General features: G+C 41.7%; 1 protein-coding gene across 1 annotated transcript in view; it reads right to left on the reverse strand.

The window, feature by feature from the left end:
• LOC111160158 (solute carrier family 7 member 8) overlaps positions 1-9,821 on the reverse strand; it is a 50,422-nt gene extending 40,601 nt beyond the window's left edge. Inside the window, exon 1 of the mRNA XM_022523041.1 lies at positions 8,965-9,821. Within this exon, the coding sequence (XP_022378749.1) occupies positions 8,965-9,115 (151 nt within the window). The 5' untranslated portion in view covers positions 9,116-9,821. The remainder of the gene's footprint in view (positions 1-8,964) is intronic.
• Positions 9,822-15,859: the final 6,038 nt, after the last annotated feature.

A 15,859-nucleotide genomic window follows, 5' to 3' on the forward strand; every position in this document is an offset into this window, starting at 1 on the left:
TGTGAGAGAGTGCCCAACCAGGGGGAGCAGCAGGCAGAGGGAGAAGCAGGCTCCCTGCCAGGCAAGGAGCCCATGTGGGACTTGATTCTAAGACCCTGGGATCATGACCAGAACTGAAGGCAGACACTTAAGCAACTGAACCACCCAGGCGCCCCAAGACTAACTCATTTTTAAAAAGATTTGTTTAGGGGCACCTGGGTGGCTCAGTTATTTAAGCATTTGTCTTTGGCTCAGCATGATCCCAGGGTTCTGGGATCGAGTCCTGCTTTGGGCTCCCAGCTCAACGGGGAGCCTGCTTCTCCCTCTGCCTGCTGCTCTTCCTGCTTGTGTGCTCTCTCTCTCTCTCTCTCTCTGACAAATAAATAAATAAAAGATTTAAAAGATTTGTTCATTGGGGGCGCCTGGGTGGCTCAGTGGGTTAAGCCGCTGCCTTCGGCTCAGGTCATGATCTCAGAGTCCTGGGATCGAGCCCCGCATCGGGCTCTCTGCTCAGCAGGAAGCCTGCTTCCTCCTCTCTCTCTCTGCCTGCCTCTCTGCCTACTTGTGATCTCTCTGTCAAATAAATAAATAAAATCTTAAAAAAAAAAAAAAAAAAAGATTTGTTCATTGTATTTTTTTTATTAATGTACAATGTATTATTTGCTTCAGGGGTACAGGTCTGTGAATCATAAGTCTTACACAATTCATAGCACTCACCATAGCACATACCCTCCCCAATGTCCATAACCCAGCCAATATTTGTTTATTTTAGGGAGAGAGAGAGAAAGCATGAGTGGAGGGAGGGGCACAGAAAGAAGAGGAGGGAGAGAATCTCAAGCAGACTCCCTGCTGAGTACTGAGCCTGATGTGATATAGGGCTCTATCCCACAACCCTGAGATCATGACCTGAGCTGAAATCAAGAGTTGGACACTTAAGCAACTGAGCCACCTAGACAACTGGAGAATAACTGATTTTTAGGCCAAGAAAATTTTTTATTGTGGTAAAAATCATATAACATTAAATTTACCATCTTAACCATTTTTAAATATACAGTGCAGTAGCATTAAATATATTCACATTGTCAAACATCTCCAATGGATGATTTGTTTTTAACTGACTGCTATCATTCAACAAATACTTCCTAAGCATTTGCCACGTGCCAGGCTGAATACTCAGGGATGTGAAAATGAGTAAGACTCAGTCCCTGCCCTCAAGGAATTGTGTGAAGTGACGACACGTAAGTGGACACGGAGCTGACAACAACTGTGCTATATGACAAGATATCAAGAAGGAAAGGTCACTGGCGTGGGCCGCTCACAACAAGCTTCCTGGAAGAGGGGAAGTACAAGACGGATGCTGATGTGTAAGAAGACTCAAATCAGCAGCGAGGAAGGGGAAAGCCTTGGCTGGTTGATAAACAGGTCAGGCTTGGTCTGAACTGGCCAGTTCTTCTCATCTGCCTGATCAGTCCAATCTAAATTTCTGAACCAGAATTACTGGGTATGTGTCAGGAAATTGGAGGTGGGAGGGAAGTAAGGGTGATGGAGGAGGAGGAGCTCAAGGAGAGAAAGAAACTAAAATTTATTAAATGTATACCAGGGGAGACCAGCTGTACTTTAATACTCCACAAGAAACTTCCACTTACAGGTAAGTAAACTGATAACTGACTTGTTGCAGATTACAAAGCGTATAAATGGGCAAGCAGTTTGCAAACTTAAGACTATCTCCTGAGCCCCTCCTCTTCTGTACATTACCGATGCTTCCTCCCTTTCAGCGACACGCTGATACAAATCGTAGAAAAATTCATTATATGCCCTCTACTCCAGCATCAGAGCCTGCTTAACAAAAGCCACCTTATCCCTAAGGCAACCGGACCCGCCTGTATCAGCTGCTTACTAAATATGCAGAACCGTACCCTAAAGAACCAGCGATAGCATTTATGCATTTCATAGATCTTTAAAATCTATCTACAGATGAGAAAAGTACATTGATCATTCTGCAGCAAGAGTATTCTCTCTGGGTAATCCATTGTCACAACGTGAAGCAGTGTGAAGTTGCCTGGACCACCTTCTGGCATATTGTGAAACCCTCGTACCAGAAGTGACGTCACTGCTCATGCTAAGGTTATTTAAAGTAGGGAGCAAACCAATGGGAATACTCGTGACTGTGACAAAGGATGAGGGATGAGATATAATCGATAAAGCTTTTCAGCTCAAATTTCATTCATTCTGTAAATAAAATAGCTTGAAATAGGTCTGAGGGATACTTTTTGCTTCTTAGAAACAAAATTCACCAGTGCTCAGCACAGGACGTAGCGTATAATGTGCTAAGTGTTTGTTGAATGTTAAAATATAGACTAGGTTCAAATCCTGTGATCAGCAGCTCCTACCTCCATCCCAAGGAGAAGCCTGCAGTTTGCCATTTCCAGATTTCCTGGGAGAAGGGACTTGGGGAGCCTGCTTTGTGGGCATGTTCTGGGAGGGGCACAAGGCATAGTCTTTCTTGCCCTGTGTGCTCAGCCAGGAGTTAAAAATTGGAAGGGAACAGTTCCTAGTCCCCAAGCTCCTGAATGGTTGTTGTTTTTGGTGGTTCAGAATATATTATTGGATTTGTTGCTCATGCCTGCTTTTTTGACACCCCTACATCATCACCCCAAACATTAACAACAACAAAATAGGAGCAATGGCAAAAATTCCTGACGTATTTCTTTATAGGTAGCTGTGATGCTGGATTAACCCTCAGAGGAAAGCAGAAAACCTTGGTAGCCAGGCAACTTGAGAAACCCCAATCTGTATGCCCCATACCTCCACGCCACTTTAATAAGCTGGTTTAATTCAGAAAAGCCATATATATGGTGCCAGCCTCTCCAAGAAGTCATTTGATCTGTGTACAGGGTATTTTTGTTGTTGTTTTTCCTAAATAAAATGAGCTATTTGGTTCCATTTCTTAGACACAACTCTTTCCTTGCTTGGTTCCTACTGTTTTCCCCCAACCCCAAGAATCTCCTAGGCACTCAATCTGCAGAACTCTGCTCTATGGGAGAATGTATTATAGCCCTGCCAGTAGCAGGCTCAACCAGATTGCTCCTTGAGCTCTGCGGTTCCTGGAGGCAGGAAGCATGCAACAGGATCCCTGTCCCCAGCTGCCCGGAGTTACATGCTGCGGAGCATTTTGGTTAAGCCCAGTGGCTTCAGAGTTCAATGACCTGAAGGGAATTCTGGCTCTGTCATTGCCCACTTATTCATTCAAACCCTTCCTGTCTATGACTGTACTAATGAAATGAAATTAGGAGAAAATATTTAGAAAGCACTGATCAGGTACTATTGTCAGTGCATCATGGTGCTCAACAAATGGCAGCTACTTATTTTTAAGATTAAGCTGCTGGGTATAGCCTTTCTCTATTCACCAAGATGTGTTTGTTTTGACAAGCCTCCTACTTGGCTTCTGTCTCGAGTTTTCTCTGAGAACAATGAGTTTTAAACATGTTTTTATCTTGAATGAACCAAATCCTAATCCCTCTGTGTTTTTTTTTTTTTTAAAGTTGAAGTACAAACTCAAGAAGCAATTGTCACATTCCATCCCTCTGGTTAACATCCAATAGGCATTTTAGGGATTAGAAAGCTAATAAACATCATATTAGAGACTAAAATGTAAAATCTTCTGAAGTGGTGGAAAATGCATGGGTCTGAAAATCTTTTGGACTTGAAAAATTTCCAAATCACCCCAGTGCCATTGTAGTATGGTCATACAGATAGCTATACTTCTTTGTTGACAAATCCCCTTTAAAAAAAAAAAAAAAAAAAGTCAGGGGCGCCTGGGCAGCTCAGTAGTTAAGCTTCTGCCTTTGGCTCAGGTCATGATCCCAGGGTCCTGGGATGGAGGCCCTCAGCACTGGGCTCCCTACTCTGCGGGGAGTCTGCTTCTTCCTGTCCCTCCACCTGCCACTCCCCCTGCTTGTGCTCTCTCTTTCTGTGTGTCAAATAAATAAATAAACTCTTAAAAAAAAAAAAAAGGATTTCCCCCAACCTTTTCAGTATCAGACATCTATGGTCTTTCCTGACTTCGATGTCAGGGTTATGGTCCTCCATGGCCCATTGCTCCACCACACAATGCACACTGGCTTTATTCCTTTCCCTTATGGTGGCTAAGAGCTTTGGCTCTGGAGTAGGCCATCTCAGTAATCAGTTGTGACCATGGGCAAATTACCTACCAGATCTGTGACTCAATTTCCCATGTTTAAAAATAGAGATAATTATGATACTTGCTTTCAGGGAATCGTGGTCAGGATTAAATAGGGTAATATACATTAAAAGTTCATAGCACAGGAACAGGCATTTAGTAAGAGCTCTAAGTACCGTTTTTTTTTTTTTTTAATTTTTATTTTTTAAGATTTTATTTTTAAGGAATCTTTATACCTAATGGGGCCTGAACCCACAACCTTGAGATCAAGAATCATATACTCCACCCACTGAGCCAGCCAGGCACTCCGCTAAACACTATTAAAAAAAAAAAAAATCTTGTTAGTGGGAAAGAGTGGTTTAATAGCTAGACCTGCATTCAGTTTTGTTTTACAGCAAGTATACCAAGTCCATTCATAAATATACATGTGCTAAAAACAAAATGGTCTGACATACTATGAATATTTTTTTTTTTTAGGCTCTTCAGCTGGCCTGGTGCTTCCAGACCTAGATTCTGGGTATGTACCTACATATGTAAATGGCATAAAGTGACCTAAACAGCCAGGAACTCTGTGGGTACCTCTATCATGGCTGGGGAAAACTCTGGTCCATAGAGGAAAGGTGTGCATCTGGGAGAGTTAATAGGAGCATGGTCTGTGCTGACCAGATCCTGTAGTAGCTGAGCCAACCTCAGGCTGCCCCCCAAGTCTTACTGCAATTGTACCAGGAATGTTACCTTTTGCTCCCAATCAGCTGAGCTGATTGCTCAGCTCCCCTTTATACTGGGGCACTTCTTTTCTGGGAACACACCACTAATTGCTTTATCTGTAAAAACAAATAAGGACCTCTGCCCAGGGTCTAAAGGAAAGCATCCCTTTAGGATATAAAAATAGAAATAGTAGAGAAGAATGCTTAAAAGCGGAGTTCAGGATTCAGATAAGCTCTAGGTTTGAATCTTGCCTTCAATACTTTTTAGCTGTGTGAACTTCAACAGGTTGCTTATCCTTCTGAGCCTCTATTTCCTTACCTGGAAAAAGGGTAATAAGTGCCCCCCAAGAAGGGTATTGTGAGACATAAATGGGATACTGATGTTGGGTAATTGCACAAGTTTCTGGCCTATAAATAAGTGCTTAATAATGATAGCTTTGGGGCACCTGGCTGGTTTAGTCCATGGAGCATGCAACTCTTGATCTCAAGGTTGTAGGTTCGAGCTCCACGCTGGGTAGAGAGATGTTTAAAAAATAAAATCTTAAAAAAAATAATGATAGCTGCTCCATGGGGCACTAGGGTGGCGTAGTCCATTAAGCATCTGCCTTTGGCTCAGGTCATGATCCCACAGTCCTGGGATTGAGTCACCCTCTCCCCCGACCCGCGTCGGGCTCCCTGCTCAGCTGGGAGCCTGCTTCCTCCTCTCCCTCTGCCCCTCTTCCCTGTTCGTGCTTTCTCTCTCAAATAAATAAATAAAATATTTTTAAAAAAATGTTTGCTTCTCCATCACACTCTCTTTAGATTTTGCAGGGACCACACATTCATGGTAAAATCTAAGTTCATCTGTTGCCAACAGATTTCCTTAGCCAAGTACATGAAGAGCAATAGTCTCGTTAGATTAGGGCAAAGGTGATGTTAAAAAATTAAAATGGCCGGGAGTGTCTGGCCAGCTCAGTCAGTGGAGCATGCAACTCTTGATCTCAGGATTGTGAGTTCGAGCCCCACACTGAGTGTGGAGCTTACTTAAAAAAAAAAAACAAAATTAAAATGGCCCAAACTAATTGATTTTTTGGCTTGATGAAATTATTTCTTTCTCAAAGATTTTTCAAGCCAGGTTCCCAACAGTCCTTCAGATAAACACTTCTTATAACATATTCAGGTTTTTTTTCAAGAGCCAACTAAATACAACAATCATTTGAGTTATTGTTCCATGTCAGACTAAGTACCAAAGATTCAAAGATGTAGAAGATACATTTTTTTTTCCTCAAGGAAATAACTGTTTAGTTGTTACTCTTTTTACCTGTGAAATCTCCCAGAATCACCTTCTCTATTCTATCTTTTTCCATATCCTTTAAGATATTTCTTAATCTAGTGCTGGGTGAGAACTTCTCACTCTTTGTGTTTCCCACCATTCATCTAATTTTGTCCTCATTCAACTCCTACATAACTCAACTATATCATTAGTTTTTAATGTTTTTTTGTTTAATGCATACGAATCTCATCTCCCCAATCATATTATAAGTAACTCTAGGGCATGGGTTTCTATTAGTTCATTCTATATTTCTATAACACCTGCCATTCTGTTATTCCTTATTTATTTATTTATTTTATTATCCCCCCCCCACTCACTCCCCCTGTTATTCCTTATTTAGATCATCAAGGATGACTGTCAATGAAATTTTATGAGCTTGTACAAAACACATAGTTTAACTTATCCCTCTAAGTCAATTGGGTATGAGATAGATGGATTTGGGGCAAGTGAGCTACTTTCCCATACAGCATCACCTGATCCACTTAGGAAATTTCCTTTCTCGTTTTGCCTTTTAATTTTCTCTCTTCCACAGTGTTGGAAGATCACTGAATTCTGCATGGAAAATGCTATTTCTATTTTTGCCTTTGGTCTTGAAAAGGCTTAAATCACTATCATTCTTGAAAAGGCTTAAATCACTATCATAGAAACCCCTCTAGAAGAGGACAGGGCAGCTGCTTAGCACATTTGAAATTCAACAGCCACGCAGGAGGAGAAGCAGAAAGGATTTTGCCCCCATATCATCCTAAAGGGGAAAACTGTATCTTACCCTAGCTTAAATGGAGTTGGAATAGTGCCCATTAACTCTACAAAGATTCTCACACTTTGGAAAAACATCCTGATTTCTCTGAAATCACCTATATGGGATCTTTCTTCACCACAGAGTTATTATTCTTATCACTGTAATGTCAATGGGAATATTGGGACCATTCTCACACTGAAGTGCGGTCCACAAGGTTATGGACAAATCAGTAGTAACATTCACCCATCTGAGATTTTTTTCAACATTTATTACACTGTTGAAGGGAGAGACAAGAACAACCTCAGTATATAGGAAAATATCCTCTACCCTTGAATACCTGCACATACACAGGATGGGTGACCAAGGCCGAGGCAGGAAGGAGGTTTGATTGTGCTTGTGTGCATGTGGGTGTGCACATTTGTGTATGAATCAGAACCTTCCCAAAGGGAGGAAAATGCTTAATCCTATCAGTCAAACTGGTGAAAGAGGTAACAGGCTCTGGGCTGTTTATAGACCTTAAATTGGCATGTGCTGTACATATTGAATACTTTGCTGATCTCATTTTTTTAGAGCAGTTGAGATAAAGGAAAAGCAAAGAAAAGGTAATAGGATTCAGATCATGACTGTAATTTTAAAAATAACATTACCTTTCTTATAATTGTAGATGCCAGGAAAATTTCCCAGAGTCAGAGAATTAGATAAAACGAGATTCCATTTTGAAAACAGAGTGGAGATAACCTGATCACTGAAGTCTGGGTGTAGAGGTGAAGAGGATTATCTGAATACTGTACTGATTTTATTTGATTTCAAGGGTGCTCTCCAGTGTCACTATCGCTTAGGTGCCAAAATGCCTCTGTGCTGCTGCATATAACATGGGGTCATCCAGAGACACTGACTTGAGGGCAGCAGGACACAATAAGCCCTCAAAAGGAACTTTGGAGAGATGACACAAACATAGCTGTCCTGATCATCCCATGTCCCTTTCTCTGGGAAGAGGGTAAAGCCCTCTACCAAAAACAGCAGAAGAAACGCTCACCCTCTGAAGTAAGGACAGTAATGAGCCATTGCCCATCCATCTCCAGGGCTTCTCTGGAAAGAGGAAGGTGTGTTGTTTAGAGATAGAACCATATTTGGGACCCTCTGCCCATCAGACTGCTGTTAGGGGGTTGGAGTGTCCTGCACTGGCTCTCTCAGGTACACTTGGGCCCCCGAGCTTCGAAGTCTTCTGGCTTGGACACATTTTACCCATCAATTTCTCCTTGACTCCACATTCTAGTCATTCTAGTTACTCCTATTTCCCTTTGAGAACCTCAAAAGGTCTTCCATAAATGTTAAGAGATGGGCGGACTTGCTAGGCAACCAGAGAAACTGCAAATTCTATGTTTAGGGAGAGGCATGATCCATCTCATTTCTCCTTTTCTTCCATGATTTATTTCCTCATCTGTGAAATGGGAATAACAGCGCTGTCGCATTTACTTTACAAAGCGAGACTGCTGCATAAGATGAAAAAGCTACAGAAGGGCAAGGCATTATCACTGCTGTCATAGCTATTTTTGTTATTACACATCCCCAAGGCCCACAGTTTCTCAGGACTTAAAACAACACAATATCTACTAAACTAAGTAGGTCTCAAAAGCCTGTCCCCAGCCTGTTAAAGAGATGGCTGCATGAAAGCTTGTTAGAAATTCAGGTTCTCTAGCCCCACCGTTAAGCCAACGGGATCAGAGCCTTCAAGTGTGAAGCCAAGAGACCTATATTTTCAACAAGCTTCCAGGCAATGCTGACCATCAGCCAGGTGTGTGAGACCTATTTGCTCCGTTCCAAGTTTGTCCTTCAAATACTGGTTTGAAGGAAGAGATGGATGACATACACAGCTTCCTAGACCCCTCAGACTTGACCAGTGGGGGATGGGTTACAGCACAGGTGAACGACAATTCTTTTCTTGGGGAGTAGGAAGCAAAAATAGCACTTTCGAGGAGCTAAGCTTCCACAAGAGGACCACCAGAGAAGGGAAGGAGTGGTGGGTGGGAAAAGTAATTGGACTCACCTACAATGATACCACAAGCACTGACCAATCCAATCTCTTTCTTCAGGGCTACTCCGCCTCCTCCGGAACCAGACTCAGGGCTGGCCTCCGACTCGCTTCCACCTGGGTGGTTCTTTTCAGTGTTGTTTCGGTGCCTGGCTCCTTTTTCCATCTTTCTCCTAGGATTTCCACCTCCGAAAGGTATCTCTCTTTTTGAATAAGTGTGGGTGTAAATATATTTTAAGAGACTGTCTTTCAAATTGAAACGTCTTTTTCTGAAACAGGGACCACTCCTACCGCTCTTAAAAAAGACTCAGGCAGATAAAGAGAAAACTGAAAATATTCCTATTCCGTATTGACACTTTCTTGTCACTCGTGCTTAGAACAAGGAAAGGACTGTTAAAAGGGGGGAGGGAAGAGACATAAATATTTAAATATAAAAATAGAACTGTACCAGCTACTCTGGCTGGAATTTTCCTGAAGGGAATGTAGATCTTCAGAGACCAGGATGGTTCTGCAATGTGTACCAGGCAGTGGCTTATTTTAGACTCTTCAAAGATAGTCTGGGTTTCACTCAGCTCTGCCCCTAAGAAAACAAAGATTGTCTTTACCTCCCCTTAGCCTTTTCTTTTTGATGAAGATAAGAGTTTTCATTAACTGAAGGAAAAACAGGCAATCCTCCGGTACTTTCTTCTCTTCCAGAAAAACAACTGTGGACCAGACCGGTTTGCTCTAGATCTTGTTTCCACCTGCTGCGGGTTTGTTTCCCCCTCCCTGTCTTCTGCCTTCCGCTTTTTCCAGATGTCCTCTTCTGTCTCGTTTGTTTTTCTGTCCTTGTTTTCTTTCTTCTGAGCTCCGTCAGTCCTCACAGCACAGACTGCCCCATCTCTCTAGGTTATGGGAGAGTGACTCTGGCACACACGATTGTGCTTCCCTTTTAGCATGGGGTTTTATGTGCTGAGCTAGCTCCGCCCCCACCTCTTCGGTCTCTCCATCCTCAGTCTGTCTCCTCCCTCCTCTTCAATTTAAATATTAGCACACAGCCCCCAAAGATCACCGAGAAAATGGATTAAAATATTCTGCCTTGTAATCGTCTCTCATTCTCCATCTTTCTCCTTGTGAGAAGTGGAAGTAAAATCCTTCCATGTCAACTGTTCTGGGAGAGTTCGTTAGCTGGTATAGCATTACAGGTCATACAGCATTTGCGAGCTTTATAAATAAGGGACCGGTTGTGCAGACACTTTAATGCCATCAGAAATACACTGGCAACTGTGCTAAAATATTTATGTCCGGATCATTTGAGGATACAGGAGAGAAGGTTGTAAGGACCTTTTTTCAAGTTTCTGAAAGTAGGAAATGCACGGCTGGGGGAGGGGAATGCAAAGAATTAAGAATAATGGAAAAGAGGTTCATTTAGTGTAATTGTGAGCTGTGAAGGGCATAAGTGAAACAGAACCACCAAAAGAGGTGGTAGACTTACTGTTCACATCTCTTATTTAGTGTAAGCTAAGACAGGACAAAAATGACTCCCATCTTAGACCCAGGAAAGAATGACACAAAATCTGATAGAATGGAACCTTTCATAGCTTCTAATACTTTTTGCATCGATAAATTATTTGAGAGATAGCCCAGGCAAGGAGTGGGGAGCTTTTAGCACCTTTCTGATCATAAAGCAGATTGTTGATGTTAAGAGATGGCCAACTAGGGGCACCTGGGTGGCTCAGTCGTTAAGCGTCTACCTGCGGCTCAGGTCATGATCCCAGGGTCCTAGGATCAAGTGACATGGGGCTCCCTGCTCAGCGGGAAGCCTGCTTCTCCCTTTCCTGCTCCCCCTGCTTGTGTTCCCTCTCTCTCTGTCAAATAAAGAAATAAAATCTTATTTAAAAAAAAAAAAAAGAGATGGCCAACTTATTACCATATTGATATTGTGTCTTGGATTCCCTGAAGAATTTCACCCAGGAACTGCTGCCTTATGGCAACAGCAACAATATTGTATTTGTAAAGTACATTGAAAAACAGCAAGAAGCAATATAGCAGGCCATACTATAAATCTAAAATAAAATTGTTTTGGATCTGTATTAAATAAATTGTGCAAAAGCATTTGATTTTAAAGTGGGTCTAAAAAATAAAGCTGACAAGTAAGTACAGAAATTTGGCCTCACTTTTTGGAAAATGTTCCAAAGACTTCAGATTTTAAGGAAAATACTTAATTGCTTAAAAGAGGGATAGTTGAGGGGCGCCTGGGTGGCTCAGTGGGTTAAGCCTCTGCCTTGAGCTCAGGTCATGATCCCAGGGTCCTGGGATAGAGCCCCGCATTGGGCTCTCTGCGGAGCCTGCCTCCACCTCTCTCTCTGCCTGCCTCTCTGCCTACTTGTGATCTCTGTCAAATAAATAAATAAAATCTTTAAAAAAAAAAAAAAAGAGGGATAGTTGAGCTATTGTAGCAAAGACTTTCTAAATAAGATAAAGTCCAGTCCACAGTATTTCCACTTTGCCCCTTAACCACTCAGCAAGTATTAAGAAGTTTCAAAGGTTGGGAGTTCAACTTTTTCTTCAAGATACAGCAAATTGAAAGCCTCAGCAAAATAAATAAACAAATAAATAAATAAATAGGATTTTTAATAAAGATCCAGAAAATTGTGGAAAGTGAGGAAATATATAGCACAAAACTCCACAGGAGGGGATGAGTCATGGCAATTTTGAGTTGCCTCTGGCCTTTCCTGAAGGACAAAGCATTGAGGAAAAATTTGATGGATTCATTTTTAAACAATGCAATTTGAAGATTTCTGCCCAAATTTCAACATTAAAGTATAAAAAATAATCTTTCTCCTTCTCAAATATGAGTTGTTTCAGTACAATATATATTTCTAATTTAACTGATATAGACTTAATATGAGATAAAACATGAATGTGCAAACTGACCACAGAATGGCAGGCTTTAGTCAACTGAATTTATGATTAAAGAAGTTAAGGAGGTTATGGGATCAAACACATTCTATGCAACCACTAAAATACTTAGTACTAGAGCCTCTTCCCCTCTTTTAACAGGACCATTTATTCATATTACATGGCTCGCTCCAAGTTGGAACCTTTTTGTGAAATAAACCCTAGGGAGGGGCGCCTGGGTGGCTCAGTGGGTTGAAGCCTCTGCCTTCGGCTCAGGTCATGATCCCAGGGTCCTGGGATCAAGCCCCACATCTGGCTCTCTGCTCAGCAGGGAGCCTGCTTCCCTTCCTCTCTCTCTGCCTGCCTCTCTGCCTACTTGTGATCTCTGTCAAATTAATTAATTAATTAATTAAAAAAAAACAACCCTAGGGATGTCAAAATTCTATATGACTAACACTGAACACAAGAGAGTACAAAAGTCTTGATGTAATATGCTGGAAAAAATCTATAGAAATGATTAACTGAAGTTTCTTATTGAAATTTTGAACACTGAATTATTTTTTACTCATTATTCTACATTTACCTTTATATCTTTTATTCTACTTTCTACACGTAAATAGTGCTGCTTCACAATCTACAAACTGTTTTATGCCCAATAGCTCAGGGTTTTTTTTTTTTTCTTCTTTATTAAATACTTCAGGTAGACAAGGCAGTTACTTTGCTTATTATGAAGATTAAGAAGCTGAGCCCTGGAGAAGTGTCTTACCTGAGGTCAAAGACAAGACAATCTGTTTCTGGGCAAGTGGATGCCAATAGTTTACACATGGAGAATTTTCCTGGGACATATAGCTACTTGCTGATGCTAAACTTTTTTCACATAAGGGAAACAGAAAGTCTTTGGTCAGGGCCATGTCCACATCTTCTTGAGTTGGTGTCATAACTGTGCCTTTTAGGGGCACCTGGGTGGCTCAGTGGGTTAAAGCCTCTGCCTTCAACTCAGGTCATGATCCCAGGGTCTTGGGATCAAGCCCCGATTTGGGCTCTCTGCTCAGCAGGGAGCTTGCTTCCCCCTCTCTCTGCCCGCCTCTCTGCTTACTTGTGATCTCTGTCTGTCCAATAAATAAACAAAATCTTTTTTTTTAAAAACTGTGCCTTTCAAAGATTTTATTTATTTATTTGTCAGAGAGAGAGAAAGCAAAAGCAGGCAGAGGCAGAGACAGAAGCAGGCTCCCTGCGGAGCAAGGATCCTAATGCAGGACTCAATCCCAGGACCCTAGGATCCTGACCTGAGCTGTAGGCAGCAGCTTAACCGACTGAGCCACCCAGGTGTCCCATAACAGTGCCTTTTAGAGAGCCATCTTGATACCAACACTTAATATCTGTTCAATGAGACCCACAGGACTCAGTCTGCCCTCCCCTCCAAAATTTGTAACTCCCTTCACATAGTCCTCAGTTTGGCCATTTTCCAACTGCATTAGTACAGCTCTATTTCCAGTATCTGGGTGACTGTTTATTGTTGATTTGCATACTTAGGGTGGGAAGAAAGTGGTCATTTCAACAAAGGAAAGGGTGGGTAAAAGGGTCGTTTTCTTATGAATATGGACTTACCAAGAGAAAGGCTGTATGAGGCTGACACCTACTGCACAAAGAAAGATATGGCACAGGAACACGCTACTTATATATATTGAACAAAATAGTCATGCTGTCATATATAGTCCCTTTTTGAAACAACAGCTAAGAAGTATCTGTTAATAAAGAGGAATAGAGCGCAAAGTTAATTTACTCATTCTTTTTTTTTTTCCCCCTTTGGGACTCAATTGTTCTAACAGAGCTGTGAAGTCTGAGATCACAAAGAGAAGACCCAAATCTCTTCCTGGAGGAAACTCACAGTCCATGCTCCCACTCCATTCTTCTGCTTGCACCAACATGACCAGAGTCAGAGGAAACCCTGGTTTCAATTAAAGCCAGCTTTCTTCCTAAAGTCATAGTGACCACTGGCCTATGGTCAAACAGTCAAACAGTGGTTTCCTGAGCTAGTGGTTCTGGGACCCTTTATTTCATTCAAAATGGAAAGTAGATGAAAATTAGTGAGCAAAGAGGAAAGAAATAAAAAAGTAAAAGCCAAAACAAGTCAGAAAGAAAAGAAGATGAAATGAGGAGATGTAGTTAGATAATAAGCCCTTTTTGGTGTATGCTCTGTTTGGATTTTGGACATATTCATAAGTTCAAAGGAAGTTGTATCTTCTAGGGTTTATGCAGTCCTGATAATTTGGATGGAGAAGATCCTGTTTTGTTATGATGGTCAATTAATTCATGCTCTTCTGGAGATAATGATGAATCCTTGCTCTGACAATAGAGACAAAAATTCCAGCAGATTACTCTTCTGTCTGCTGCACTTGGCTGGATTCCAGGGAGCTAGCCCAGCGCTAGTGGGAAAGAAATAAAGGTCCCTGAGACAGCTGCATGTCCTTAATTCCTTTGCCGGGGCAAATCTGTCTCAGGACCTTGGTATTCTTTCTAAGCATTTAGGTGATTCAAATGCTGAGTACTTAAGTGTGGAAACTTCCAGTTCCTAATTGGTTTTCACTGAGGATTTATGTTTACCAAAGATAAACACTCTTATCTTTTAGGATATGGAAAATAAGTTCCCTGAAATTAAAGATTTATTTTGTTCATTGCTGTAACCCCAGTACCAAAAATGGTGGGTGAAATCAGTAAATATGATTGACTGACTGACTGAATGAATGAATGGTAATGCACATTAATGCATAATAATTAAACAATATCTGATGGACTGATGTGTGGATTTATTATAGTAAGATGTAGTCCTCAGTGCTTAGAGAGAAGCTGGACTGGAGATGGAGGAGAAAAACACAATCAAATGTTTGACTTTGAAGATCATTTCATATGGAACACAGATCTCAACCAGGCCCCCCAACAATGCCTGGCATTCTTACCACTGTCCTGCAGTCAACGGAGTCTTTCACTCACTTTCATTCTCTTCTCTGCAAGTACCATCCCCCAAATCTTCACTTCCAGTTGATGTCCTTGCTTATTGCTTCATGGAGAAAACAGAAAGGCAAAGAGAACTTCCATATCCTCCAACCACTAACTCGGTCATTCGGTCTGCCTGAAGCACACCCACATCTTCTGTCTTCTTTCCCATAGAAATGGATGTGCTATGCCTGTTCTATGTATCTTCCTGACTTGTGCATCAGCTTCCCAGACTAACACCTACTCAGGGACTTTGCTCCTACAATTATTCCCCTCTCTTCTGCATCATCAGTTTTTTCACTCTTAAGGGGATTATTCCTATCAGCAAACAAACATGCTGTAATACTTCCCAGAAAGAAAGAAAGAAAGAAAGAAAGACCGACCCCTAGCAACTTCCCTTTGCTCTACATTCCTTTTCAGCTTCCATCCAACTTCTTTGATCACTTGTTTTTACTTCTTCACCTCATTCATGCTTGAACCCACTACACTTAAGCTCTCATTTCCATCACTCCACTGAATCCATTCTTGTCAAGTGACCAATAGCCACCACATATTCCAATCTTGTGGCCATTTTTCAGTCTTCGTCTTACTGGTCTCACAGCAACATGTCTCCTGGACATCCAATTTCCTGGCTTTCCACTTCCTCACTGGCCTCTTCACAGGCTCCTCAGCTGGATCTTTATTCTTCTCAACCTCTCCTCTTCTCTAATGTCCCTGACTGGGTAATCTCATCCAGTCCTATGACCTTCAGAAACATCTATACACTGATATTTCCCAAATATTTAGATCCAGCCCTCATTTCACTCATAAACTCTAGAGTTAGTTATCTTTTTTAAAAAGATTTTTATTTATTTATTCATGAGAGACAGAGAGAGAGAGAGAGAGAGAGCGAGCAGCAGAGACAGAAGGAGAAGCAGGCTCCCCAAGGAGCAGGGAGCCTGACGTGGGACTTGATCCCAGGACCCCGGGATCATGACCTGAGCCGAAGGCAGATGCTTAACCAACTGAACCAGGCACCCTACAGTTGGCTATCTAC

This window comes from Enhydra lutris, unplaced genomic scaffold (genome assembly GCF_002288905.1).
Source record: "Enhydra lutris kenyoni isolate GAN:26980312 unplaced genomic scaffold, ASM228890v2 scaffoldscaffold4, whole genome shotgun sequence".
NCBI classification, from domain to species: Eukaryota; Metazoa; Chordata; class Mammalia; order Carnivora; family Mustelidae; genus Enhydra; species Enhydra lutris.